Source organism: Ochotona princeps, chromosome 26 (assembly GCF_030435755.1).
Source record: "Ochotona princeps isolate mOchPri1 chromosome 26, mOchPri1.hap1, whole genome shotgun sequence".
NCBI classification, from domain to species: Eukaryota; Metazoa; Chordata; class Mammalia; order Lagomorpha; family Ochotonidae; genus Ochotona; species Ochotona princeps.
In genome coordinates, this window is record NC_080857.1 from 19,061,721 (window position 1) to 19,087,042 (window position 25,322).

The 25,322-nt window shown below is 46.4% G+C and overlaps 1 protein-coding gene across 2 annotated transcripts in view; it reads left to right on the top strand.

The window, feature by feature from the left end:
- The window catches only part of ENTPD5 (ectonucleoside triphosphate diphosphohydrolase 5 (inactive)), a 32,637-nt gene extending 10,414 nt beyond the window's left edge, over positions 1 to 22,223 (top strand). Inside the window, exons 2-15 of one of the 2 annotated variants that reach the window (XM_058655635.1) lie at positions 3,328 to 3,400; positions 5,873 to 6,156; positions 8,362 to 8,441; positions 11,852 to 11,995; positions 14,322 to 14,397; positions 14,590 to 14,625; positions 14,955 to 15,043; positions 15,286 to 15,365; positions 15,924 to 15,985; positions 17,220 to 17,321; positions 19,138 to 19,278; positions 19,842 to 19,898; positions 20,498 to 20,613; positions 21,706 to 22,223. In XM_058655635.1, the coding sequence (XP_058511618.1) occupies positions 5,937 to 6,156; positions 8,362 to 8,441; positions 11,852 to 11,995; positions 14,322 to 14,397; positions 14,590 to 14,625; positions 14,955 to 15,043; positions 15,286 to 15,365; positions 15,924 to 15,985; positions 17,220 to 17,321; positions 19,138 to 19,278; positions 19,842 to 19,898; positions 20,498 to 20,613; positions 21,706 to 21,792 (1,290 nt within the window). In that variant the 5' untranslated portion in view covers positions 3,328 to 3,400; positions 5,873 to 5,936 and the 3' untranslated portion in view covers positions 21,793 to 22,223. The remainder of the gene's footprint in view (positions 1 to 3,327; positions 3,401 to 5,872; positions 6,157 to 8,361; positions 8,442 to 11,851; positions 11,996 to 14,321; positions 14,398 to 14,589; positions 14,626 to 14,954; positions 15,044 to 15,285; positions 15,366 to 15,923; positions 15,986 to 17,219; positions 17,322 to 19,137; positions 19,279 to 19,841; positions 19,899 to 20,497; positions 20,614 to 21,705) is intronic. The other variant, XM_058655636.1, reaches the window with a different exon arrangement.
- The last annotated feature ends 3,099 nt before the right edge of the window (positions 22,224 to 25,322 follow it).

The window sequence follows — 25,322 nt, forward strand, 5'->3', positions numbered from 1 at the left end:
TCTTAAGTGACTTCTTTAGTTTGAAAAAAAACTTACGATGTTGAAGTTTTTTCTTTGAAAGAGACACAGAAATCTTCCATCTACTGGTTTTATCTCCTGTGCCCACCACTGCTGGTCCTGCACCAGGCCACACGACAGGAGCCCTGCCAGCGTAATCTCCCAATGCATGAGCACCACCTGCTGCCTGGTAGGCTGCATGTTAATAGGAAGCTAGACTCAGCAGCAGTGCCGGGACTCAAGCCCAGGCACTCCAGTACCAAAGCCTGTCTCTCTGGGTACTTGCTGTCTCCCCCAGAGCTGAATCTGAATTCCTTCATTAGGTATTTGGTATATTCTGCTGTTCCACCGTAAGCTGCCTTTTTACCTTTTTTTTTTTTCCTGCTGGGCCCGGGGACCCCCATCACTTTTCAGCATCTGTTCATACAGTTTGATTCATGCAGTTTCTTAGACCTGAAAAGCTCTCCTCTGCTAATCTGCTTGTCTCCATCACAGAATCATCCTGATCATCCCACTTAGAGGTGTATCCAAGAAGAGGAGTTAGAGATATAGTACATAGGCCATAGTGAAACATAGGAACTAGTGTAGCCCTTGACTCAGAGCTTGCGTCTGTGAGTTCTGTTAGCTCAGTTGTACCAAGTCCTTTTGGGGTACAATCGCTGAAGACTACTAACAAGTTCTAGGCTTATTACTTGGCTTTGGAAATTCATAAGACATCATGCACCTCCATCTCAGACAGTATTCTGAAAGCAAACCACTCCTGGGCTCTGCATCGGATCTGCATGTCTTGTGTTATATTCCCAAATGGGGTTAAAATTCATTCCAGTTCACCCCGTTGGACTCTCCTGAGTTTTGCTTGAGTTGGCTAGCATTTACACTGGTGGCTTGGCTATGTCTATTCCCATAATGCAGTTTATAGTTTAAAAATTTCATCCTAGCTACATTTTAAACTTGCCTGATGATTAATTTTTAACTTTGTGAAGCTTACTTGGCCGTGGAGCGCAGATAGATTGGCAGTGGGAGCTTTTTACTTTTCACTGTTTCTGACCTTTTGGTGGATCTTTTTACATTTCACTGTTTCTGACCTTTTGGTGGATCTTTCTGGCTACCTAGCCCATTCCATTATTTTTCGTTGTTGGAAAACACTGTGCCATTTGTTCCAAGTCAATCAAATATTGATATTTGCTTAGGGAGGGAATAGAAAGCACAATTAATAGCCAGTGTTATCATAGAATCTTACAAAGAAAACAAAGTCCACTGCATTTGAGATCTGGTCTGGTGCCTGCAGGACCATCTTTCTCACACCTGCCCCCTTTGTTCTGGCACATGTCTGCGTTTCTTACACCGAGGTTTCTTATACTGAGATGTTACACTTGAAGTTCTCAGCGGTCTGCTGAGGTCCCTTCCCCAGGGTGATTCTACCTTGGACCCAGCATCTGCCTCTGGGATTCCCTCATCCCTCAGGAAGCCTCCACTCCCTTCCCTTGCAAAGCTGAGGTTCCTTCCCTTATATTTACTCCTTACTGTACTTCATGGACATTTTTTCCTAAGAACTTCTCATGGTACATTTGTGTTCTTGGTTTGTCTTTTTCTAATGGTAATGAATTGAAGCTTTCCTAAGAGCTGAGCCTATAGCTGGTTGTTCTTTTTATATCTAGAACTAGCACAGTGATTGAATGTTTGTTAATTAGATACGCAGTTCTCTAAGTTTCATCTTGAGATGGAAGCTATTGCATGGAAATTAAGTGCTCTTAACTCTCCTGCTATTTTTGCACACACAAGAAAACAATACGAAGTTTAGTCCCTGAGCAACTTGTGCCTTACATGCAGTAATTCTGCTGGTCGGCACCTGACTGTCATAAACGTGGATGAACTAGGCAGTCATGTATGCAGAGAGTCAAAGTGCATAAGGGAGGAGTAAAGGAGAAAGAAGGGAAGTGAGTTCACACAGTGCCACACAGGTAGTTGCAAACTGGCACAAAGGTGAGTGTGGCTCATGAAACGGGGAGCAAAGGGCAAAAAGGCAGTCAGCAGTGAAAAGCAGGAGTCACAGGGAAGAGGCAGACACAGCAGGTGAGTGCCCAGATGGGGTCTGGGTGCCCTGGGACCGTGTGGTCAGTCAGGCTCTGAGAGACTTGGAAACAAGGGAACCAGAGTGAAGTTCTGGGAAGGCTGGGTGGGAAGCATTAGGGTTTGCTGCCAGTGTAAAGAGGCACACAGAAGCAACCTTAGCGTGAGGTGGATGTTGTCATGATCACTGACTGGCTCCAGAGACTCCAAGGAATTAAAGAGGGGGTTTTGTTCTAGGTGAATCGGTGAAGGAGAGATACTTACAAGATGGAGTGTAAGAAATGGATTTAAATATACTGCTTATATTTGCCAGCCGATAGAAAGCCAACATGATTGTCTGCATTATTATTTTTGAATAGCATATAGAACTTGACTCGGGGTAGCTTTTTGCAGCTGGCAGGTCTGGAGAACAGCCCTGGCTTTGAGGAACAGAACACTGGTCTTCTAATGGGTGGATAACTAATCTTTAAGAAAGAAGCCAACTACTGTACTCTTGTGAAATGGGTGAGCTCTGGTGTGCGAGTTGCTAGATCACTGTTCGTCCCTTTAGAGCATTGATTTAATACCTACCGCATGCTAATAAACAACAGTACTAACTTGTGCAGTGTGTGCAAATGTGCTATGGAGAAAAGTAAAAGGAAGGGAGGTAGAGCATGGGCCAGTGGCCTTATGGGTTGCGAGGGTACATCCTGAGGTTAAGGCAGGCCCCCAAGAAGGTAATGCTTAAGCCAAGATTTTCATGAAGTGGTGAACATCTGATGCAAACTGCAGTACCATTCCTTAAACTCTGAATTACAGGTGTTTCTAAAGCTTTAAAAATAGTTAATCCTGAGGGAAAATGAAGTTGAAATCATATTAGAAGGTAAGTAACGAGAGCAGAAGGGGCGTTTTGTGTGTTCATTCTTTGCTTTCTCTAAAATCTATTGTGTAATTTCACAATGAACACCTGGAATGACTCTGCAGTTTTCACTCTCTGAAAACAGATACCTTGGATGCATGTTTTTTTCTCCTTTGAAATCTGTTTTGGAAGAAAAACAAATGTTTGAGTAATGGAACTAAAAGCTGGAAAGGTTTTGCAGAAGCCACAATAAAACAGAAAATCCAAGTGATTCCTCAAGAAGCCACACACAGTCACAGATTGAGGGGTGGTAGGAGCCTGGAGCTTCTCTGGTCCCCTTCCTGAGGGACAAGGAGGGACAAGTGTGGGCAAGGCAGGATCCATTCATGCTCAGCAGATCTGAAGAGTGTGTCTGTTTTCAGTTGTTTAGGTCTGACCTGCACCACCAGCCCTCCTGCGGCAACAGAAGCATAAGCCAGAGGAGTGATTTAAGATGTGAGTATGCATCTGGCCAGGCAGCGGTTGACTTCCTGGGTTGAAGTGTGCTTTGTGTGGGATTCCTTCTTCTAGCCCGTCCTTCTGCTTAACTACAGAATAGAACTTCAGCTCTGAATTAGGCTCCAACAGATGACCCTACCTCTGCCTTTGTCTGGTTGCTTCAGGTAGTTTTAAATTCCAAGTGCACTAATCTTTAGAATGCTTCATTTAATATAGTATATCACATATAGGGAGGGAGGGAGGCCTTTCGATAAAGCCCTCAGTGGTCATCAGGGTTGGGATTGATTTGGAATTGTCAGTTCTATACACCAACTGTATCAGGTATTCTGCTGGACAAAAAGGTACTGAGAAATAGGGTAATTTGGGCCCATAGGTTGTCGCTTAACAAGTAACAGTGACTTGCACAAGAAATATAAGGGACAGTTAAGGAACCGTAACTGGTAGAGTATAGATAAGAAATTATTAATTAATACCAAGTAAACTACAGCCCCTGAAGTAGAGGAAGTACAACTTAGCCAGGGGACAATAATCTAGAGACATTTTTGGTGTTATCACAACTGGGGGTGGGGAGGGAGTTTACTAGCCTCTGGTGAGTAGAGGGCCGGGATGCTGCTGACCTTGAGGAACCTGACCTTGAGGAGTTCAGTTCTTTGCAGATAAGATCATTCAGGACACAGCCTGAGCTTTACTGCCCATCAGTTACAAATCACCAGTTACAAATCATGTTTTTATTTAGCATCCCTCCAAGGAAAAAAAGACAAAAAGTTACACTGAAGCTACCAGGTAGAATGGATTTAATTAGTCTGTTTAACATTGCCAAATATATTTTTTGAAATTTTTATTTGCTTAAAAAAAGGAGAGAGCCCAGTGCAATAGCCTAGTGGCTAAGTCCTCACCTTGCCTGCACCAGGATCCCATCTGGGCACCGGTTCATATTCCAGCTGCTCCACTTCCCACTTAGCTCCCTGCTTGTGGCTTGGAAAAACAGTAAAGGATGGCCTAAAGCCTTGGGACCCTGCACCCACATAGGAGACCCAGAAGAGGTTCTTTGCTCCTGGCTTCAGATTGGCTCACCTGCAGTCGTTGTGGACTTTTGGGGAGTGAATCAATGGATGGAGGATTTTTCTGTCTTTCCTTCTCTCTGTATGTATGACTTTCCAATAAAAAAATAAATCTTTAAAAAAAAGAGAGAGACAAAGAAGTCTATGTTTTGGTGAAGCAGGTGAAGGTATCCTGTGACATCAGCATCCCATTTGGGTGCCTGTTCACATCCCAGCTGTTCTACTTGTGATCCAGTTCCCTGCTAAAATGCCTGGGAAAGCAGTGGAAGATGGCCCAAGCCCTTGGGCCCCTGCACCCATGTGGGACAATCAAAAACTCTTGGCTTTGGACCCGTCCAGCTCTCGCCATCGCAACATTTAGGAGTAAAGCGGCAGATGGAAGCGCTCTCTGCCTCTCTAACTACTTTTCAAATAGTGTCCATGATGCAGAAACGGGACTGGCTTAGCAGCACAGAGTGACAGAGACTCAAAGTAGGGACCCTGGGTTGGAATGTGGTAACTTAACACACTATGCCATAATGCATACTCCAGGCTAAATATTTTATCTCAGGCTGCAAGGGTATTCAAACACGTAATAACCTCATAACAAAGCAATTTTTCAAAGTCTCTTCCGCATTAAAAAAATTATCTGCCCCCCCCCAAATATTTCCCAGTAATGATAACAAACCATTCTCTCCTATTGTCTACAACTTCAATCCTAGGACAATGCCTGAAAGCTGTTATGTAATAATTGAGCAATGCATTGTGACTGAAACTTTGGGGGGGGGGTGTATATGTGTAAATGAAGCATCTGATTTTATTTTCCTAATCACCTTGGAGGAACCATAAGCAAGGTAAGACATGTGAGGACAGGGAGTTTGGGAGCAGCTATCTGACTTTCCCAGGTCACGCAGCTAGCTGAACACAGGGAGATGCTGAGCTGACCCCCAGGCTGCTGGCCCAGGCCCCTGTGCTTCCTTCACTGGGCTCCGCATTAGCACACTCCAGGTGTTCAGCAGCATCCAGCCTGCATGACCTGCCATAAAAATCTAGAATGGAAGTTGAAGCTTCTTATCTTAGAATATTAGTTTATAACTTAGAGGCAAATGTGTCAGAATAAAATCAGATTGAACAACCAGAGTAGAGTGGCAGGGCAAGCCATTGAGTGTTTGAGAACAATCTCGTAGGGTAACAGTAATTAGAAGCAAAGTGTGGGAAAATATATTTTAAATCTCCGTTTCCTTTTGAAACTAGATACCCTTCAGCAACAGTGCTAAATGCCTGCACTCTGGCTTAGCTTGTCATACTGGTTATTGGAAATGGAAAAGAGATAGTTCAGCATGGGGAGGGATTTCTGCAGTGGTTGTTTCTTTGAGAGGTGTAACCACCATCGCCAGGTGTACTGACCCGTGTGTGTTTGTCCCGTCAGCCACTGCAGGTGCGTGAGCAGCAGCCCTGCTGTGCAACAACCTCAGGGCCACTGCGACTCAAGGATGCGCGCTCACTGGAGCCCAGTCTTGGTGATCCTGGGGGCAACCTGGGCCTGCAGCAGGAGTGTCTGCCACAGGGAACAGTCAACGTGGTTCCAGGGGGTCTTCTTGTCTTCCATGTGCCCCATCAACGTCAGTGCCAGCACCTATTATGGAATTATGTTTGATGCAGGGAGTACTGGAACACGAATTCACGTTTACACCTTTGTGCAGAAAAATCCAGGTAAATGCCACTGGGACTCGCCAGAGTTCGTGACGCCAAACTTCAGCGTTCCTTCCCCAGAACGAACATGCTGGAGTGTGTGATGTGGACTGCAGATCTTAGGGCTAGTGGAAGCCTTTCTTCAGAGAGTGCTTTGGACTGAAATTGAACCTGTAATTTAATTACATGGGAAATTAAGAATCTGGACCTGCTTCTAGTCTGAAACCCATGTGTCCAAGAAGTATAGCTGTGGTTCATCCTTCCTTTTCGCCAAGGGTGGTTAATATTGCCTGGGGTCCAGAGTGTTGAAAATGTAAGCATATTTCAAAAGATGTATAGGAAACAATTAAAATCATTAGTTTATTTTGCTGCAAGAATATTTTGAAATCCATAGCATAGCTTTTTATTTTTTATGATTAGAAGTTCATGTGTAGTTTGTCTTAACATATTACTGTTATTCAAAATCTGTGTGTAGTATTTTTCCTAAAATATTTATTTATTTGTGATGCAGAATTTCAGAGAGAGAGAATGAAAATCTTCCATCTGCTGGTTGACTCCCTGAACGGTGGCAACAACCAGAGCAGTGCTGGTCTGAAGTCAGGAGGTTCCTCTGAGTCTCCTGTGTGAGTGCAAAGGCCCTAGCGCTTGGGTTACCTTCTCTGCTTTTCCAAGTACATTAGCAGGGAACTAGATTAGAAGTGGAGCAACCAGGCCTGGCACGATAGCCTAGTGGCTAAAATCTTCACCTTGCTTGTGCCGGGATCCCATATAGGCATGTGTTCATGTCCTAGTGGCTCCACTTCCCATTTAGTTCCCTGCTTGTAGCCTGGGAAAGCAGTAAAGAATGGTCCAAGGTTTTGGGACCCTGCACCCACATGGGAGACCCTGAAGAAGCTCCTGGCTTCTGATTGGCTCAGCTCCAACTGTTGCGGTCTCTTGGGGAATGAACCAGTGGATGGAAAATCTTTCTGTATTCTTTATCTCCTTTTTTTCTGTAAATATGCCTTTCCAATAAAAAAAATGTTTTTAAAAAGATTTATTAAAAAAGTGGAGCAACTGGGACTTCAACTTCGTATGGATATATGGAATGCAGGCACCGCAGGCAGTGGCTTTACTCACTGTGCCACAGCACCAACCTATTACCAGGTATTTGATACTAAGGTAAACTTGTTACTTGGAATGCCTGCAACCCATATTGAAGTGCCTGGTTTGAGTCCCGGCTACTCTGCATCCAGTCTGGCTCCTTGCTAACATGTGCCCTGGTGGGAGGTAGCAGATAATGGATCATGTGTTTGGATCCTGCCACCCATGTGGGAGACCCTGGTTGAGTTCCTGGCCTCAACATGGACAGGGACTGGCTGCTGAGGGCCTTTAGGGAGTGGTACGGCAAAGGCTGTGTAAGTGCAAAGAAAAGCTCTACCTGTTTTCTTTGCCTATCAAATAACATTTTTTAAGAATTTGATAATAGGAAACTACAAGGATGTCTTTTCTCAGTTCCTTGCACATAGTTAACAACAGCAAGAACAAAAACTGCGTCACAGGCAGCGGTTTAACTCAGTGTCCCACACACCAGCCCCGTCAGTGTTCTCTCCTCAGGATGCCTATTGGACCTCGAGAAGGAGCAAGAGAGACGTGTCCCCAGAGACACTGCAGAGGGACTGTCAGGGGCTGCCTGTTGCCTTCCCTTCCATTTATTTATTTACTTATTCCCTCAAAGATCTTACTGGTCATATGAGGGGTTTTTTAAAAAGTGATAAAAAGTTTGCTGAGAAAGTCCAGCATCCTGTTGTCGAGGTATATTTAAGTGTCATTGGGAGTCTATCTTCTATTCAGAGGAGAGATGTATACTGCAATGTATTTCATAGTATGCTTGCCCCCATTATACAGATCCTCTAGATAAATATATGTGTATATGTGCTTACCTGTATATCTGTTGATCTTTTATTTTGCATGAAGTTTGCCTTATATCGGAGAGAACATGATATTTGTCCTTTTGGGATTGGCTTATTTCACTAAGCATATTGGTCTCTAGTTGGGATAATTTTGTCCTTTCCACTTATCTAGTTCTCCTGCAAGATATTCCTCACAAGTGAATTGGTTTGGAATATCCTGGGGCCAGAGCAGCATAAAACATATGACAGTTGATGGACCCCAGCAGCCAGCAGAAACAGGCTAGCTTTTGGTAATTATCCATCTCTCTTTTGTTTTGTTCCAATGGAAAAATAGGACAACTGCCAATCCTGGAAGGGGAAATTTTTGAATCTGTGAAGCCAGGACTTTCTGCTTTTGTAGATGAACCTAAGCAGGTGAGTTTCTCATGGCTTGTGAAAGGAGGCTGGAACACAGACTGGGGTCCTGCAGGGTCAGCGTTAGCTTAGCAGCTGTTTCTCCCTATGTATCCACTATCTAAGATTTTGAACTGCCACCATCAGTTGCACTGGGTACAATGAATATAAACGAGATCCATGAAGTTCTGTAGGGTTTGAGGTATAAACATGGCAACTGAGGGGTGAAAAGCCAGTGAGTTCTCTGTCAGAGTGCCCCGGAGGAGGATAGAACCACGCCTATGCGTGAGAACTGGGTAGCAGCTTGTGATGACAAAAAAGCTTTGATGACAGAGGATGCACAGAGAGGAGCTGTGACTGTATTTCACCTTGGAGCACAGGTGCCATGGTGGCATAACATAGAGTGAGGCAGAATGCCAAACTCTGGAAATAGATATAAAAGAATTTTCAGTGTCACGAGAGTAATCACTAGGGACCAGCATTGTGACTTCTGGTTTGTGCCCCTGCTGTTCTGCCTCCAATCCAGCTCCCTGCTAATGTACCTTGGGAAGATGACCCAAGGAATTGGGCGCCTGTGACACATGTGGGAGACCCAGCTCCTGGTTTCAGTCTAGACCAACCAGGCTGCTTATGGGAATTTTGGGAACAAACCAGCAAATGAAGATCTATCTCCCTCAGTCTCTCTCTCCTCCTCACTCTCCTCTTCTTTCTTCCCCCTCCTTCCCTATCTCTCTTCCTCTAGTTTCTCCTTTCCTTCCCACTCATTCTAACCCTGCCTTTCGACTTTTAAAGATTTATTTATTTTAATTGAAAGGCCGAGTTACAGAGAGAGTGAGAGAGTGAAGAGCGTGAGATCTTCCTTCTGCTAGTTTACTTCCCAGATGGTTGGAACAGCCAGGGCTGGGCCAGATCAAAACCAGGTGCTTCTTCCTGTTCTTCCTGGTCTCCAACATGGATGCAGAGGCCCAAGTACCTGTGCCATATTCTACTTTCCCAGACCAATTAACAAGGCGAGCCCCAATATATATATATTCTAATATAATATATAACATATTATATATATATATATATATATATATATATATATGATTATTAACCAAGAAATCCTGATGTTAAAAATGGTTTAGGGTCTGGCGCTGTGGCCTAGTGGCTAAAGTCCTCACATCCCATGTCGGCACTGGTTCTAATCCTAGCAGTCCTGCTTCCCATCCAGCTCCCTGCTTGTGACCTGGGAAAGCAGTTGAGGACGGCTCAAAGCCTGGGGACCCTGCACCCGTGTGGGAGACATGGAAGAGGCTCTAGGTTCCTGGATACAGATTGGTGCAGCTCTGGCCATTGCGGTCACTTGGGGAGTGAATCTTCAGACAGAAGATCTTCCTCTCTGTCTCTCCTCCTCTCTGTATATCTGACTTTGCAATAAAAAAAATCTTTTTAAAAAATGATTTAACGATAAAGAGCTGCAAGGATGTATATTTTCTCAATGAAATAGTGGATGTGCTACAAAATTAGGAGCTACTGCAATCACTTTATTATCTGAAACTGATTAATATCTGAAGTTTTAGTTTTTCAAAAAGATTTATTTATTTGAAAGGTAGAGGGTCATAGAGAAAGGTTTTCAGGAGAGACAGAGAGAGATCTTTTATCTACTGGTTCACTCCCCAAGTGTAGGCCAGGTCACAACCAAGAGCCAGGAACTCCAGCCTAGTCTCCCACATGGATGGTAGGCACCCAAGTACTTGGACCTCTGCATTTCTAGGAATGTTAATAGGAAGCTGGATCAGAAGTAGAGCAGCTGGGACTGGAACCAGTATTCCAGTTGGGGTGCCAGCATTAGAAACAGCAGTTTAACCTGCTGCACTCCAATGATGGCTCCTGTTTATTTATTGGAAGGCTTTGGAGTTGGGGAGGGAGAGAATGAGTATGAGAATTGATATTCCACCTGCTGGGTCACTCCCCAAATGTCCACAACAGTGAGAACTGGGTCTAGGCTGAACTCTGGGTTCCCATGTTGTTGGCAGGGACCCAGGTGTTGGACCCATGCCCTGCTGCCTCCCAGAGGGTGCCTTAGCAGGAAGCTCGGTCAGAAGCAGAAGCAGGCCTTGAATCCAGGCACTCCAGTATGAGACACAGGCGTTTCAAAGAAGCAGCTTGACTGATGTGTCACAGCACCTATTCCTGATTAGACATTTGGTAGAGATTATTGTGTTGTGGTTAATAATAGCAATGACTAATGGAGTGTGATATCAGAATAAATGGTTGCTCAGGGAAATAGTACTTAAAATAATGATTTTTATTTATTATAAGTTAAGGATCTACTGTATGTCTTGCATATAAGTGCTGGTAAGTGCAAAAATGAGCATTAGAGATCACAAAAAACCACACCATGATAGCAGCTATGGCTGGCAGGTGGTAACCATATACCTTGTCTAAGTGTACACCTGCTAAGCGTTGCTATGAAGCAAGTCTTCTCTATCACCTGGGAAACCAAGTGACCTGTGTTAGGCCACAGTGCTAGCAGCAGGTCAGGTAATTTCAGCTCCTTCAGGTTCTTCTTTAGCCTAAAGATAATTCATGGCGTTGGTATTGTAGCACAGTGGATTATGCCACTTCTTCCAATGCCAGCATCCCACATCAGAGTGCTAGTTTGAGTCTCAGATGCTTTGCTTCCAATCCAGCTACCTGGAAATGTACCTGAGCAATCAGTGGAAAATGGTCCAATTTCTTACGCCCCTGCCTGCACCCACATGAGAGACCAGGGAAAAGCTGCTAGCTTTGGCGTGGCCCAGCTCTGGCCATTGCAGTGGAGTGTGAACCAGGGGATAGAAGATCTCTGTGTCGCTCCCTCCCTTTCTCTATAACTGCTGTTCAAATAAAATATATTTTAATGGATTTATTTATTCTTACTTGAAAGGCAGATTTACAGAGGAAGAAGGAGAGAGAGAAAGCTTCCATTAGGTGGTCCACTCCCCAAATGGCTACAAAGGCTGGAGCTGGACCAGTCTGAAACTAGAAGCCTGGAGCTTCTTCCAGATGTCCCTTGTGAGTGCAGAGGCCCACTTGGCCCTTCTCTGTTGCTTTTGTAGGCTCATCAGCAGGGAGCTGATTCAGAAGTAGGGCATCTGAAAGTCAAACTAACACCCTTATGGGATGCTGGCACCACAGGAAGAGGCTTAACCTAGTAGACCAGGGTACCTGCCCCTCTAAGTTTAATATAATAAAATAGCAGTCAACAACAATGACCCTACTCTAAACAAATTAAATTTGATTGTGACTAGTTGAATTCTTCTTCAAAGTTCCCCACATCTGTACAGAGTAGAGAGTGTGGAGTCCCTTACCACCTCTATCCTCTTGCTCCCTCAAAGCATGTGGAAGGAGTTGAGTAGTGCCACAAATGGACCGTCAGTGGGATGAGTGGGCCTTCTCTTTTGAAGGGCGCTGAGACGGTTCAAGGACTCTTAGACCTGGCCAAAGATGCGATTCCCCAAAGTCACTGGAAGAGGACGCCGGTGGTCCTGAAGGCAACTGCGGGACTGCGCTTGCTGCCTGAACAGAAAGCCCAAGCTCTGCTCTTCGAGGTAATTTTTGAAATCTGCCTCTCAGATCATCCTTTTTCCCTACATCAGTATTTTCAGAATTCTTAGCTCTTTAGGGATATGGCTATCATGTCAGTATCCTACCTTAGGGAAAGCTGTGTGACCCAGGCTCTTGTCATAGCAAGTTGTTTTGATGTTTGTCCAACACTCTCAAGAAAATACAGAACTTTCCCTAAAATGTTAGGAGTACTCACTGTTGTTGACATTCCCAGCTTCTCTCACTTTTCAAATCACAGTTATAGAAATTGGTTTTAACCTTCCTTATTGAGGTAAACTTACATACAATAAAATATATCCTTTCCAAATGTGCAAGTACATGAACTTTTACAAACATAAAGGGGTTTTCTCATGCCCTTTTCTGGTCAGGTTCCCCCATTCCTTAACATAGGCAACCCCTGATCTTCTTTGTCACCCCAGGTGAGTCTTGAGTGATCTTCCATTTCAGTACAAATGGAATCTTGGAGTTCATATTCTTTTATGTCTTGCTTTGCATGGTTTTTGAGAATAATCTTGGAATTTTAACTTTGGAAAATTTTAGTCATTATTTCAACTTCTTATTCAGACAAAAAAAATTAAATATATAGAGGTGATACCTCAATATTTTTTATTTTATTGTCCCATATTTATTATGCAATACATATTTAAATTAATAATATCTAGATTTCATGTTATAAAGCATATTGCTGTATAAAATCCTGTTATACCAAAGCACAATAAAAAAGGATCCTATGTTGCATGTGTGTCAATTTATCATCCAAAACCATTTTTACTCTGACTGTTAGCACAGGGATGTAAGCACACTGTGCAAGCATTAGTAGCCTGACATGTCTGAGCAAGAATCTGAATCCTGATTCCTCACTCCCTCATTCATCATTCACATTCATTCCACATACAAGTATTGGGTGTTGGTCAAGTTACCAGGAATTCACAAAGCAAGGAATAAAAAAGAAAAGTCCCTCCCTGTGGAGTTTATATTGTAATGTCAGAGACAGAGAAAACAAGCAGTTGGACAGTGTAAAGTGTGCTGGTGCTGAAGTTGCCATGGTGAACAGAAAACAGGCCGCTGGCAGTGCTGGGGAGATGGCAGCCTGAATAGGGCTGTCGGGGCGGACTTGCTGGAAAGGGCCACTGGATCACAGACCTGAGGAGGGTGAATAAGCAAGTTACAGAAGACAGCTTGTGAGAAGAAGATTCCAGACAAAAACAAACAAACAAACAAACAAAACCCAAAAAACAGTAGTGTGCTAGGGCCAGAGGCAGGAGTGTGCTGACGAAGTTCAAGAGCAGCATCCAGGAGACAGGCATGGCTGGAAAGGACCCAGAAGGAAGTAAGAGTTGGGATCAGAGAGGTGGAAGAGTGTGTGTGGGGGTGTGTGTGTTGGGGGCGGTGTGGAGGATAGCGGGGATGGGACGTGGGCGGGACGGAGGCGTTTTTTTCCTGTAGGGTGTCCAAGGCCAATGTAAAGACTTGGGCTTTTCCTCTAAGAAGGAGACCAGCAGCAGGTTCTCAGCAGGGCAGAGACGTAATTTGACCTCATTGAAAACACCATGCTGGCTGCTGTGTTGAGGACCAGCTGGGAAAGGAGAGAGCAGTGAAGGCAAAAGCAGAAAGCCTTTTCCTGCTTGCTTGTCTGTGTTCTCCTTAGATGTGTGCTTATCAATCCTGGAACTGGCTTTTCCTGGTTGAAAGAGGGTCCAGAGTCCACTGTATGATACCTTCTGTCCCACTGGCAATGAAAACAGCAAACAGATTCCTATTTCTGTTTGGAGAATTTTCTCTCCATGGTGACTCCCTAATTCCTGTAGTTATGGAGAGTCAAGGGCAGTTGTACAAGACTTTCATTGCCATCTCCTAAAAGGGGATTCCGTAAGTCTAAATCTGATCGCACGCAGGTTCTGGAGGCCCCAGGCCTGGGCCACAGTACCTCAGCTCTTCTACAGGCATTCCTCCAGGGCGTGGAGTGGGAAAGCCTGCCGCCTGTAGTGTGTGTGCTGGTAGAATTCACCAGCTGCTTCCTGAGCAGAGCTGGCAGGTCCAGCCTGTGCCCTTCCCTAGGCCCAGGTCACCTGTCAATGCTGATGGCTGAGTTGACACTTTAAGAGTTAGAAGTTTTGCAAGAAACTGGTAATGACTCACCTAGTTTCTTCTCTGGTTCCTTAGGTAAAGGGGATGAGTTAAGCTGAAATTTTATCTAGGGAAAGTGAAAAGAATAATTTTCTAAGCCCTGTAAAACGGATATGAAAATTGATTGGATTGCCTTAGGGAATGCATATCCCCATCAACAACACCTCTTTGTTTTTACTCTAGGTAGAAGAAATCTTCAAGAAGTCACCTTTCCTGGTACCAGATGACAGTGTTGGCATCATGGATGGGTCCTATGAAGGTGGGAGAGGCCATGACCTTTGTTCTAGAGGGTGGGGCCGGGGTGACTGAAAGAATTAAACTAGGAACAGGGAGGGGCACTGGTGAGAAAGAAAGTGAACAGGGAAGCAATGGGACAGCAGGACCCACGGCTCAAGAAGGGAAATTCATCAAAATGCTATGGTGTGTAATCTTCGTCTTTCTATTTTTTTAGGCATATTAGCTTGGGTTACTGTGAATTTCCTGACAGGTAATACATCCTCAGTTTATCTTAGAGCTTTAAATGGCTTTCATAGGCATGATCAGGAGGGACAGTGTCTTCCCTTCATCCCTGCCCCCCCCCCTTTTTTAAGTGGTGAGGGGAAGAAAGACGGGCAGTTCATCTCTGTAACCTGCCTTCAGATCCTCAGCTGCAGCCGTCCACCCAGGACAGTCTTCTGCAGCCTGTGGGGTCGGGGTGCCAAGGAGGATTGTGGGATTATGGGATGAATCCTTCGATGCATGACTGGAGCAGGGGAGGAACAGATGCTGTGGACTGTCCAGATGTGGAGCAGACGCTGAGCTGGCTCTCGTTGACAGGTCAGCTGCGCGGTCGTGGCCAGGAGACCATGGGCACTCTGGACCTGGGCGGGGCCTCCACCCAAATCACATTTCTGCCGCAGTTTCAGGTGAGTCATTCACAAGAGCACCTGGAAAGCAGGAGCATCTGCACCAGGCAGGCAGCCCCCCTCCTGTCCCCCAGGCCGAGTGAACTTGAACCTTTCTGTCGGTTGGAGTCCACACTCATGAGGCAAGCAGCCTGATCCTTTGGCATCTCTGATGTTTGAGGGGGAAGGACAGGACTGGTGGTGAGAAGATCTTCTGAAGAGTGCAGATCCTGAATGGTCTTTTTGCTTTTTCTGATTTGCAGAAAACCCTGGAACAAACCCCTAGGGACTACCTCACTTCTTTTGAGATGTTTAACAGCACTTACAAGCTCTATACACACAGGTGAGGAGGGGGCCAGGGAAGGCTATTCATGCGGTAGGAGTCCCCCCAACTTGGCCGTACACTCTGTCAACAGAGCTGGCCAGTCTCCTTGTATCTCCATGGAAACCTTAGCCGCTCCCCCAATCCAGAGGCTCCCAAGAGGTTTCTCCCTTCTTGGCCTTGAAAGTATGTAAATTAAGAGAGTTTTCTTTCCAGAGAGGACATTTGGAGCAGGTCCACCCCTAGTTCCAAGCCAGGTCCTTTGGAAGGGATCCCTGGGACGTTCAAACTCCAGTCTGTTAGCCAGGCTGTTGAGAGAGCTGTTCTGGGAATGGCTCTGGGCTGGGAGCTCAGGAACTGCAGCAACCTTGCCCCAACTGCAAAATTTCTTCCTGCAGAACCTTGCCCCAAACTGTAGAAACAGCCACTGCTGAGCACACGTGAAGAACAGGTTCCAGAACATAAGATGTTGGGTTACCTAGGGGAAGATGGGGAAACCACGTCAGGTCTGCAGGAGTGGCTGCTGGGATTGGGGAGCTGGAGGGCCTTTATGAGGCCAGTCCATCCTGTGTTTTACAGTTACTTGGGATTTGGACTGAAAGCGGCAAGACTGGCAACCCTGGGAGCCCTGGAAATGGAAGGTTTGTCTGGGGACCTGCGGCGGGTGGGAGTGACACCACTATTCGGCTTGCCTCTTTCCTCTTTTGGAAGCAATTCCGTGGCAGAAAAGCTCATATTGAAATAGGGTAGCACATGTTGTAAAATGGATATAATAGCAAATTCTTTTGTATCTTATAATTGTGGATGTTTGACATACATAATTAACTGTTTCAGAATGAGGCCTACTCATACAGGGGACACCCTGCGGCTGAGGCTGAAGTGTCTGCAGACCTGCAGGGGTCTGGGTGTGTTTGCTGGCGTGTCTGCAGGCCCTTAGCTTTCTTTGGCAGGTGCAGGAAGCAGAAAAGTTTGTTTTGCCTACAGGGCAGAATAACTGGGTGATTCCATCCATTTCCTCACAGTTGGGGTTACACAGGATGGGAGTCAGTGCCAGTTTTCTGATTTGGGTGGATTAACCTTTCTGTGCCCCTTTCCTCCACCTCCACCTTAGAATGAAATTTCATTTAATGCATTTTGTATGATGCCTGACTTACAGTAAATTATTTGATGGTGGTAGTGGTAGTTTTTTTTTTTTTAATGATTCATTGATTTAGTTCAAAGTCAGAAAGACAGCAAGAAGTATTTCTTCTGTTGTTTCGCTTCCCACATGACCACAACAGCTGGGGTTGGACCAGGCCAAGCCAGGAGCCTAGAATTCCATTCACATCTCCCATGTGGGTGGCAGGGACCCAAGTACTTGGGCCATCTTCCCCTACCTTCCCAGACACATTGGCAGGGAGCTGGACCTGAAGAGGAGAAGCCAGAACTTGCACTGGCACTCACTGGGGATGCTGATGTACCAGGTGGTGACTGAACCTGCTGTACTCCAAGGCCCTAGTAAACTCTTTATTGGAATGATGATTGTATAACATTTCAGAGTTTATAAAACATTTTCCATAGGGTAGCACAGTATTTTCTCCCTTGCTTTTAGAAAGGAAGAAACTCAACTCTTGTGGATTCGGATTTCTTTGAGATGTGATGAAAGTGACAGACCACCCTGTCCCGTGTGGGTGTGCACAAAACTTAGCTTTCCATTTCCGAAGTCTCGCCCACCCTCAACAACCTGCCCGTGAACCCTGAGCTAACAGTTCCTGCTGTGGGACACAGTCATGGAATTAATCTCAGACTGGCAGCCCAGCTTTCTTGGGGCTTCTGGCTCATTCCTTGCCATCTCTCAGTGTTCTTGCCTCTTACTCAGGCCTTGGCTTTTCTCAGGAGCTGATGGACACACTTTCCGCAGCGCCTGTCTACCACGGTGGTTGGAAGCAGAGTGGGTCTTTGGGGGTGTGAAATACAAATATGGTGGCAACCAGGAAGGTGAGTAACTCTGTGTTAGAGATGATTTTTTAAAGATTTATTTTATTTGAAAGCCAGATTTTTTATAGGGAAAAGAGGAGAGAACAGAGAGGTTTTTCCATCTACTGGTTCCCTCCCCTAAGAGACACAGCAGCCAGAGCTGAGCTGATCCAAATCTGGGAAGCCAGGAGCTTCTTCCCAGGCTCCCACATGGGTGCAGGACCCAAGACCTTGGGCCATCCTTCATCCTTGGGCTTTCCCAGACCATAAGCAGAGAGCTGGATCAGAAGTAGAGCAGCTGTGACACAAGCCAGTGCCCATATAGATGCTGACGCTTTCAGGTGGAGGATTAGTTTGTTAGGGCACTGCATGAAGCCCTAGTGAGACGATCTCAAAAAATTTGTGTTGTTAAAGATTTATTTATTTTTATTGGAAAATAAGATTTACAAAGAAAAGGAGAGACAAAGATCTTCCATCCACTGATTAAATCCACAGGTAGCCACAATGGCCAGAGCTGAGCCAATCCAAAGCCAGGAGCCTGGAGCTTCTTCTGGGTCTCCCACGCAGGTGCAGGGTCCCAAGGCTTTGGGCTGTCCTTGACTGCTCTCCCAGGCCACAAGCAGGAGCTGGATGGGAAGTGGAGCAGCCAGGATATGAACCAGTGGCCATATGGAATCCAGGCTCATGTAAGGCAAGAATTTAGCCACTATGCTACCGCGCCAGGTCCAATTTTTTAAAATGTATGTATTTGAAAGCTAGAGAGATTTTTTCCATCTTCTAGTTAATTCTTCAAATACCTGTGACAACTGGGGCTGAGCTAGACTGAAGCAGAGGCTCAGAACTCAGTCGTAAGTCCTGAGTGTCAGGGACACAAGCACTTGAGCCATCACCTGCTGTCTCTGGATGTGCATTAGCAGTAAGCTGGCATCAGAAGCAGAGCCAGGGTGCTAACACTGTGGTGCAGCATGCTAAGCTGCTGTGCGATGCTGGCATCCCATATCAGAGTGCCAGCTCTAGTGCCAGCCACTCCACTTCCACTTCAACCTCTCTGCTCATGTGCCTGGGAAGGCAGCAGAGGATAGCCTAGGTCCTTGGGCCCCTGCCACTCATATGGAAGACTTGGATGGAGCTCTGGGCTCCTGGCTTCAGCCCAGATCAGCTGCTACCATTATAGCCATTTGGGAATGAACCAAATGGCTGCCTTTCAAATAAGTAAATATATTCTTCAAATAAAGAGACAAAGCTAAGATTGAAACACAGGCACTCCAATGTGGGTATGAGCAGTGTTTTAACTGTTGCTCCCAACACCCACCCCTCATTAGCTGAAATTACCTTTACAACAGAACTTGTGGCAAATCTGGAGCCCAGGAGTGGCTTGTCACGTTGCAGGGACTGACTCTCCTGACCTTGTGTGCCTCTGATGACCAGTGGAAAGGGGTAGCCCTTCTTTCCCTGGTTGAGTATTGGGAGGAACCTGTTCTCAGCCTGCCCAGAGGCAGCAGCATGAGCTTTGTTTTAGGCTCAGTTAAAGTTTAATTATTTAGTAAGGCTTGGAATTGAGACATTAAGGAAGGGTAACTCATCTTGGGCTTTTATAAAAGCTATCAGCTTTCCAATGAAGCAAGCAGGTGAGCCCTTTGGGCCCTTGCTGCTCAGCCTCTGGTGCAGCTGTGACCACAGGTGAGGGAAGGGCTGGCCCAGGGAGCCAGGGCAGCAGGCAGCAGGCAGGCTGCTGTGCACCCCCCTTGCCTTTCCTCCCACATTGGCTGCAACAGCTTGCCACAGAGCATGCCCCTGCCCACCCCCATTCTCACCTTGCCCCTTGACACCTTTCCAGGGGACGTGGGCTTTGAGCACTGCTATGCCGAAGTGCTGCGAGTGGTGCAGGGAAAGCTGCACCAGCCAGAGGAGGTGCGGCGCAGCTCCTTCTACGCGTTCTCTTACTACTACGATCGGGCTGTGGACACGGGCATGATTGGTGAGTGCACCCTGGGGCTGGCCGAGCAGGAGTGTCTGAAGCACTTGTGCGTACTCTCCTCCACACGTGCAAGTGGAAGGCTGGGTGTTTGCCACAGACGCTACGCATGTCATTGTTTTTCTTTACACCTCAATGAGGTGTGATTGACCATCAGTGAGTGCATGCTTAGAGCACGCAGTTGCCAGGTTTTGTCACATACACAGCCAGTGGATGCATCACTGCATTCAAGTGAACACACATGTTAGGCCAGAGTTTCCTCCTGCCCTGTGTAGTGCTTCTACCCCGGCACAAATGCAGTGCTTTTGTTGAACCGGCAGAGTGAGCCTCCCATCCATCAGGCTGAGACACAAATGCATTTCCTTTCACTTCTGCATGTTTCTATGTGTTTGTTTTTTATTGCAGTAAATACACTACGATAGATGAGTACAATAGGCTGTGCAGATGATGTGTGCATGTGGCATGTTTGCACACCCCGTTCTTGAATTTTTCATTATTATAGCACTAGGATCAAATTTGTTTTTGTGAAGGCTTTCTGATGTCACTGCTGGTCTGTTTTATTTCAGATTATGAGAAGGGAGGTGTTTTAAAGGTGGAAGATTTTGAAAGAAAAGCCAAGGAAGGTGAGTGTGAGGAAGGCCTTGAAAGTGGTGCAGGCACCTCGGGCAGTCCACCAATACCCCAGGGCCCCAAGCAGGTCAGTGCCCAGTCTCGGGAAATGCTTCCCTCCCTGGGTCTCCTGGCCTTCTTAGCTGGGAAAGAAGATGGGAACAGGTGAGGCACTGGGGAAAGCTGTGACTCTTGTTTTCTGCCTTTCCATGTTTTAACTGAAGTAGTGTTGCCACAGTTAGCGACACTCTGAGGGCCAGGGTACATGGGAAAGCACCATGGAGGTCCCATTGAGAACCAATCTAACAGCAAAGGATCTGAGCCAGGGGCCCATGTTGCCTCCTGGACCTTACCTGTTTCCTGGGCCTCAGATTTAGATTAGATCAGGGACTTGGAGCCAGGTGCCTACCACAGGTCATCAGCCTGGGGCAGATAAACTAAGTCCTGTATAAATTTGAGTCCACACATAGTCACAGCAGCAGCGTGCACTTTTCTAACACACTGTGGTCTAGTAAGAGCAAGGCTTGGCCAGGCTACCTGTCTATGCATGGAGAGTGCCCTGGGCCCCTGGGCTGCAGGTATGAGCTCCACTCAGCACTCCCTCTTCCTTCAGTGTGCGATAACCTGGAGGCATTCTCCTCGGAGAGTCCTTTCCTGTGCATGGATCTCAGCTACATCACAGCCCTGCTAAAGGATGGCTTTGGCTTCGCAGACAGCACTGTCCTGCAGGTGAGAGGTGGGACACCAGGGCACGTGGCAGGCTGCTTCCCTGGGGCTGGGGAGAAAAGAAGTTGAGAATGTATTTAGTAATCAGAGCAGCTAGAGGTGGCATAAAGAGAGATTCCTGTCAGGCTGTGGATAGGGCCCTGGGCCTGCAGCGGTAACCTCCAAGTGTACGACCAGACCCCTGTGACTCTGGAGGTCACAGAATGAAGTCCTACAGCCCAGGTTAAAGTCAAATGGTTTATTCAGTCAGTTTGGATCCCAGGGCAGCAAACAAGGGGAAAGAGATGAGGGAAATGAACACACAGGTAGGTGCAAGCAGGTTGGCCATCTGCCCTTCTTGAGTGCTGGGTGGTCCTTGTCCTGGCTGTGTATCTCCCTGTCTCTCTGCACTGCTGGTGGGGTGGTTACAAGTACTAGGATTGGAGTTTTGTCAGGGAAGCATAGGGACAGATGCCTGGGACCATCATCCAAACCTGCTGTGTTCAGAGGCCAGTGGCATTGGCTCACCCTCCATGCATTGGGCGAGTTTTACTTATCAGAGCATGTGGTGGACCAGAAAGATGTCACCAGTGGCTAAAACCCACAAATATTGATTGCCTCATACACCTGCAGTGGGTGCTGGGTGCTGGGTACTAAGCAAGTAGTTTCTGAGCCTGGCCCATCTCAGTGCTTGAGTAAAGATGGTTGCTTACAGTATGAATTGAGCTTGCTGTGGCCTTTCCCAGAGCTCAGTCTATTCCAAGTTCTGTCCATGCCCTTTCTGCTCCATCACGTAGCATTTCATGACAAGTTGCCTTACCAGAAACTAGTGACTCAGCAGAAAACAGTTATTTTCAGAATTAAGGGAAGAGTTCAGAATCTCAACTCAATTTCTCTACAAGTCCTGTTTGGGACTACTACTTAGGCCAGAGACATTAGGGATCAGAAAGGCAGATGTGGAGGCCGTCAGCAGCTTTTGGAAGGACCCTCAAAACTGGCCTGAGTTTTGCCTTGGTTTTCCCATGTGGGAGTTTGCACATGTTGTCTGTGCAAGTGCTGTTTGCTAGAGTTGGCAAATTGGATAAAAATATGAAGACTCTCTTCTCTCCTCAACAGCTCACCAAGAAAGTTAACAACATAGAGACAGGCTGGGCCTTGGGCGCCACGTTCCACCTGCTGCAGTCCCTGGGCATCTCCTACTGAGGTCAGTCATTCCTCTGAGGCCTGTGTCAGCCAACAAGCTTCGGAAAGAGAGGAGAAAAGACATGGCCATTTCCTGAGCCAGGCCGGACTGAAGTCCAGCAGCTGGCTTTCTTGCGGGGAAAGGGCTTTTATAGCTGGATCTTGCCCATGCGCCTACAGAGTTGGATTGGATTAATTCTACACATCTACTGTGAACTTATACCTAACCACTTGGAGTGCACACCTGGCTCCACAGCTAAACCTGTGAGCTGCTTTGTCATGGAGAGCCCCGGGAGCCAAAAAGAGTAGCTTTGGGATGCAGCCTTGGAGTTAGAACTCAGGGAATGGTCCCTGGGAACCAAAGAAAAGTGTCATTTCAACCCTTTGAGTGCCTCATTCCTTTAAACATTGTCTCTTCCCTGCTAAATTAAGCAATGCATGACCTATCAGTACCAGTGTTGTCCTTCCTCCCTGTGCACTGGCTGGTCCCATCCTTGCCTGATGCTGCTGTCAGTGTGACTCACATGCAGGGTCCGGCATGGCAGTGGGTAGTTCTGTATGCCAGGTCCAGGCAGCCAGCTGAACCAGGAGCAGACTTGGAGGGACTCCTGACTGCACGTCACAACCTCGTGAAAGGAGGCCAGTGGGCCCTGGGGACCTTAGGGAAGGTGTGCTGGCCGTCTGGATCGGACCTCCTATAATCAACTTTGTCAGTGAACTCTGGGATTAATTAACACATCCAACCTTATGGGTATGTGTGTGTTCAGTGCCAGTACTGCCTCCCAAGCTAAAGTGGTGATAGTAGATTATCTGTGATCCTGTCGACTTTTGGCCTGTGGTGAGGTCTGTGCCCGCACTATTCAAGGTCACAGCCTCTGTCCTCTTAGTGTTTGTAGCTCTACTTTCCTGCCCTGGTCCCTGGTCATCTGATCTCACATCCTTTTTGATTCAGCTAGTCTTAGGGCTTGCAGCCCTTACCCATGACCTCACATGGTCTCACTGGCTCTGTTGGTCCCGTCAGGGCAGCTGGACCAGCATGTCAAGAGCTGTTTAATTATGCTCAGGTTCTCTTTGAGTCTGCCTGCTCAAGAGCTCTGGGTTTTATGAATTATTCCTCCAAATTCACTATCTTGGGTTTTTTGTCACATGACATCATGTGCTGCTTGTCTGCTCACCCTAAAAATCTGGTTCTCAGATTTGTTCCCTAGAAGAGCTTGTAGCTTTCCTAAACATGGACTTCCTTAGGAGCCCCCCTTCCCTTCTGCTTCCTCATCCAGGATGTTAGATGTGCCAGACCCTCCCATCACTCCCTGGGGAAATGTGTTTTTAAGTTACTCCCGAGTCAGTAAATACCATCTGCTGTGCACAAGGTACTTTGGAAATTCAAGTGTTTGGGGCTTTGTTTGATTTTTTTTTAATCCATAGTGGTATTTCTTCAGACTTTTATCACCTTTTTAACTGTTGCCTTCCTCAAAAGTTCTAATACATAATGGAGCCAGACTTTTTGAATTTGAAACCACCAAGAGATAGAATCCAGCCCTCACCCACTGCTGAAATCTCTTCACGTTTCCAGTGGATGAGCCCCGTGCTTCTGTTTTGTGTGAACCTGCACTGCTGGTGGGGCTGGGGAAAGTCCTCCTTCCTTGGAGCTGAAATTAGCCTGCTCAGTGGGCTTTAGTTCTGCTAGAGTTTCTCCTTCAAAAGCCTTTCATTATTTTCAGAGAACTGCTCCCACCCCCCAATTCTTTTTTTTTTTTAAAGATTTTATTATTATTGGAAAGCCGGATATACAGAGAGGAGGAGAGACAGAGAGGAAGATCTTCCATCTGATGTTTCACTCCCCAAGTGAGCCGCAACAGCCGGTGCACGCCGATCCGAAGCCGGGAACCAGGAACCTCTTCCAGGTCTCCCACGCGGGTGCAGGGTCCCAAAGCTTTGGGCCGTCCTCGACTGCTTTCCCAGGCCACAAGCAGGGAGCTGGATGGGAAGTGGAGCTGCCAGGATTAGAACCGGCGCCCATATGGGATCCCGGGGCGTTCAAGGTGAGGACTTTTGCCGCTAGGCCACGCCGCCGGGCCCCACCCCCTAATTCTTTATGGTCCTTTTTTTAAAACATGTGATGTGGCTTCCAGACCCCTCACCTTTGTCCAGAAGGTATATTGTTCTATGTTGTTCTGTACAGTCACGAAGAGACTGCTTCCCACAGAAACCAAGTCATTTTAGACTTCTCCTGACTCACAGGCTCCGAGAGGAGACAGCCCTGGTCCAGGTTGGGTCTGACACGTCTCAGAAGCAGTAGCCATATCTGTAAAGCATATGTCCTGCATAATTCACTCTTCTAGTCTTCCTGAATCCTCTAGAACCCTTGGGTGTTGCACTGACTAGACATTTAGCTACACGTGTGAGTCTACATTAGAATCTCTGGAGAATTAACCCATTTGAACGTTAACTTGGAATGAAAATGTTTCTTAGAGATCTGTCGTGTCCCTTCTGCTCCTTGTGGCCTCTTACTAAGAGATCCTATTGACTGCAGTACTGCTGGCTGGTTTCTTCTAATGGACTGTGGACACAGCCTGGCACAGAGTGGATGGTGTGTTTATCACCCCTGAAGCACATGCTTTGTGGGTCACGAAGTCCTTGCAAACTGTGCCTTTGAATTCCCCGTCTTGGCTGAATTTAGTTGTATCCTTGAGGGGTCCGTGTTCTCCTTACTCGGGCTCCCTTTCTTTGTCCCTGTAGTCTCTACCTACAATCCCAGCAGTCGCCGTCTTTTATTCTGGGCAAATTTTCTAAGATTCCAGAAAGGTTTGTGACATCATTCTTTTCACTCAAGCATCTTCCCAATTTCCTATTTCGCCTAAGAAGCTGCCCTGTGGTGGCAGATGTCCCCTGCTCTCCAGGAGGATCCCCAACAGCAGACTGTTTCCTTCATTTTGTCTTTAGATCAGAGGCCAGGGCGAGTCGGTGTGTAGTATGCAAACCTAGCAGAGCTCAAATTCTATTTGAGAGGCAAAGTGTGAAGGGAGCACAGCACAGTCCTGCTGCCTCCGTGTTGGACAGCAAACAGGACAAATGCCATCAGGTCCCCTGGGTCTTCTAACCTGTGTGGTGAAACTCTTGGTTACTGCAGAAAGTGGAGGGCCCAGATAGGAACCAGAAACAAAACTCAAATCCGGCGCTGTGTGAGGAAGTAAGGAGCATTAAGACTTGGTTTTCTTCTCATGAGGTCCAGTGTTACCTATATCAGGAGTTAAAGCAGTTTCTATTTGATTTGCACTCTGATATTAATTTTAAAAACATATCAACTGAGTATTTCTAACTGTTTTACAACTATAAATTTATGAGCAGTATTTTAAAAGACTAAATCTGGAATGGATTAACAAGGGAAAATGAGTAAGGCAGTCCCATGGTGATTTTTGTTGAGTAATAAAAAGCTTTTTAGCCAAATCCTAAGAGTCTTTTGGATTTTTTTCCTTGGCCTAGCTGATAGACTGTCCTCATAGCAAACTGTCACTCGTTGTTGGGGTTCCATAGACCGAAAGCTAGAGACA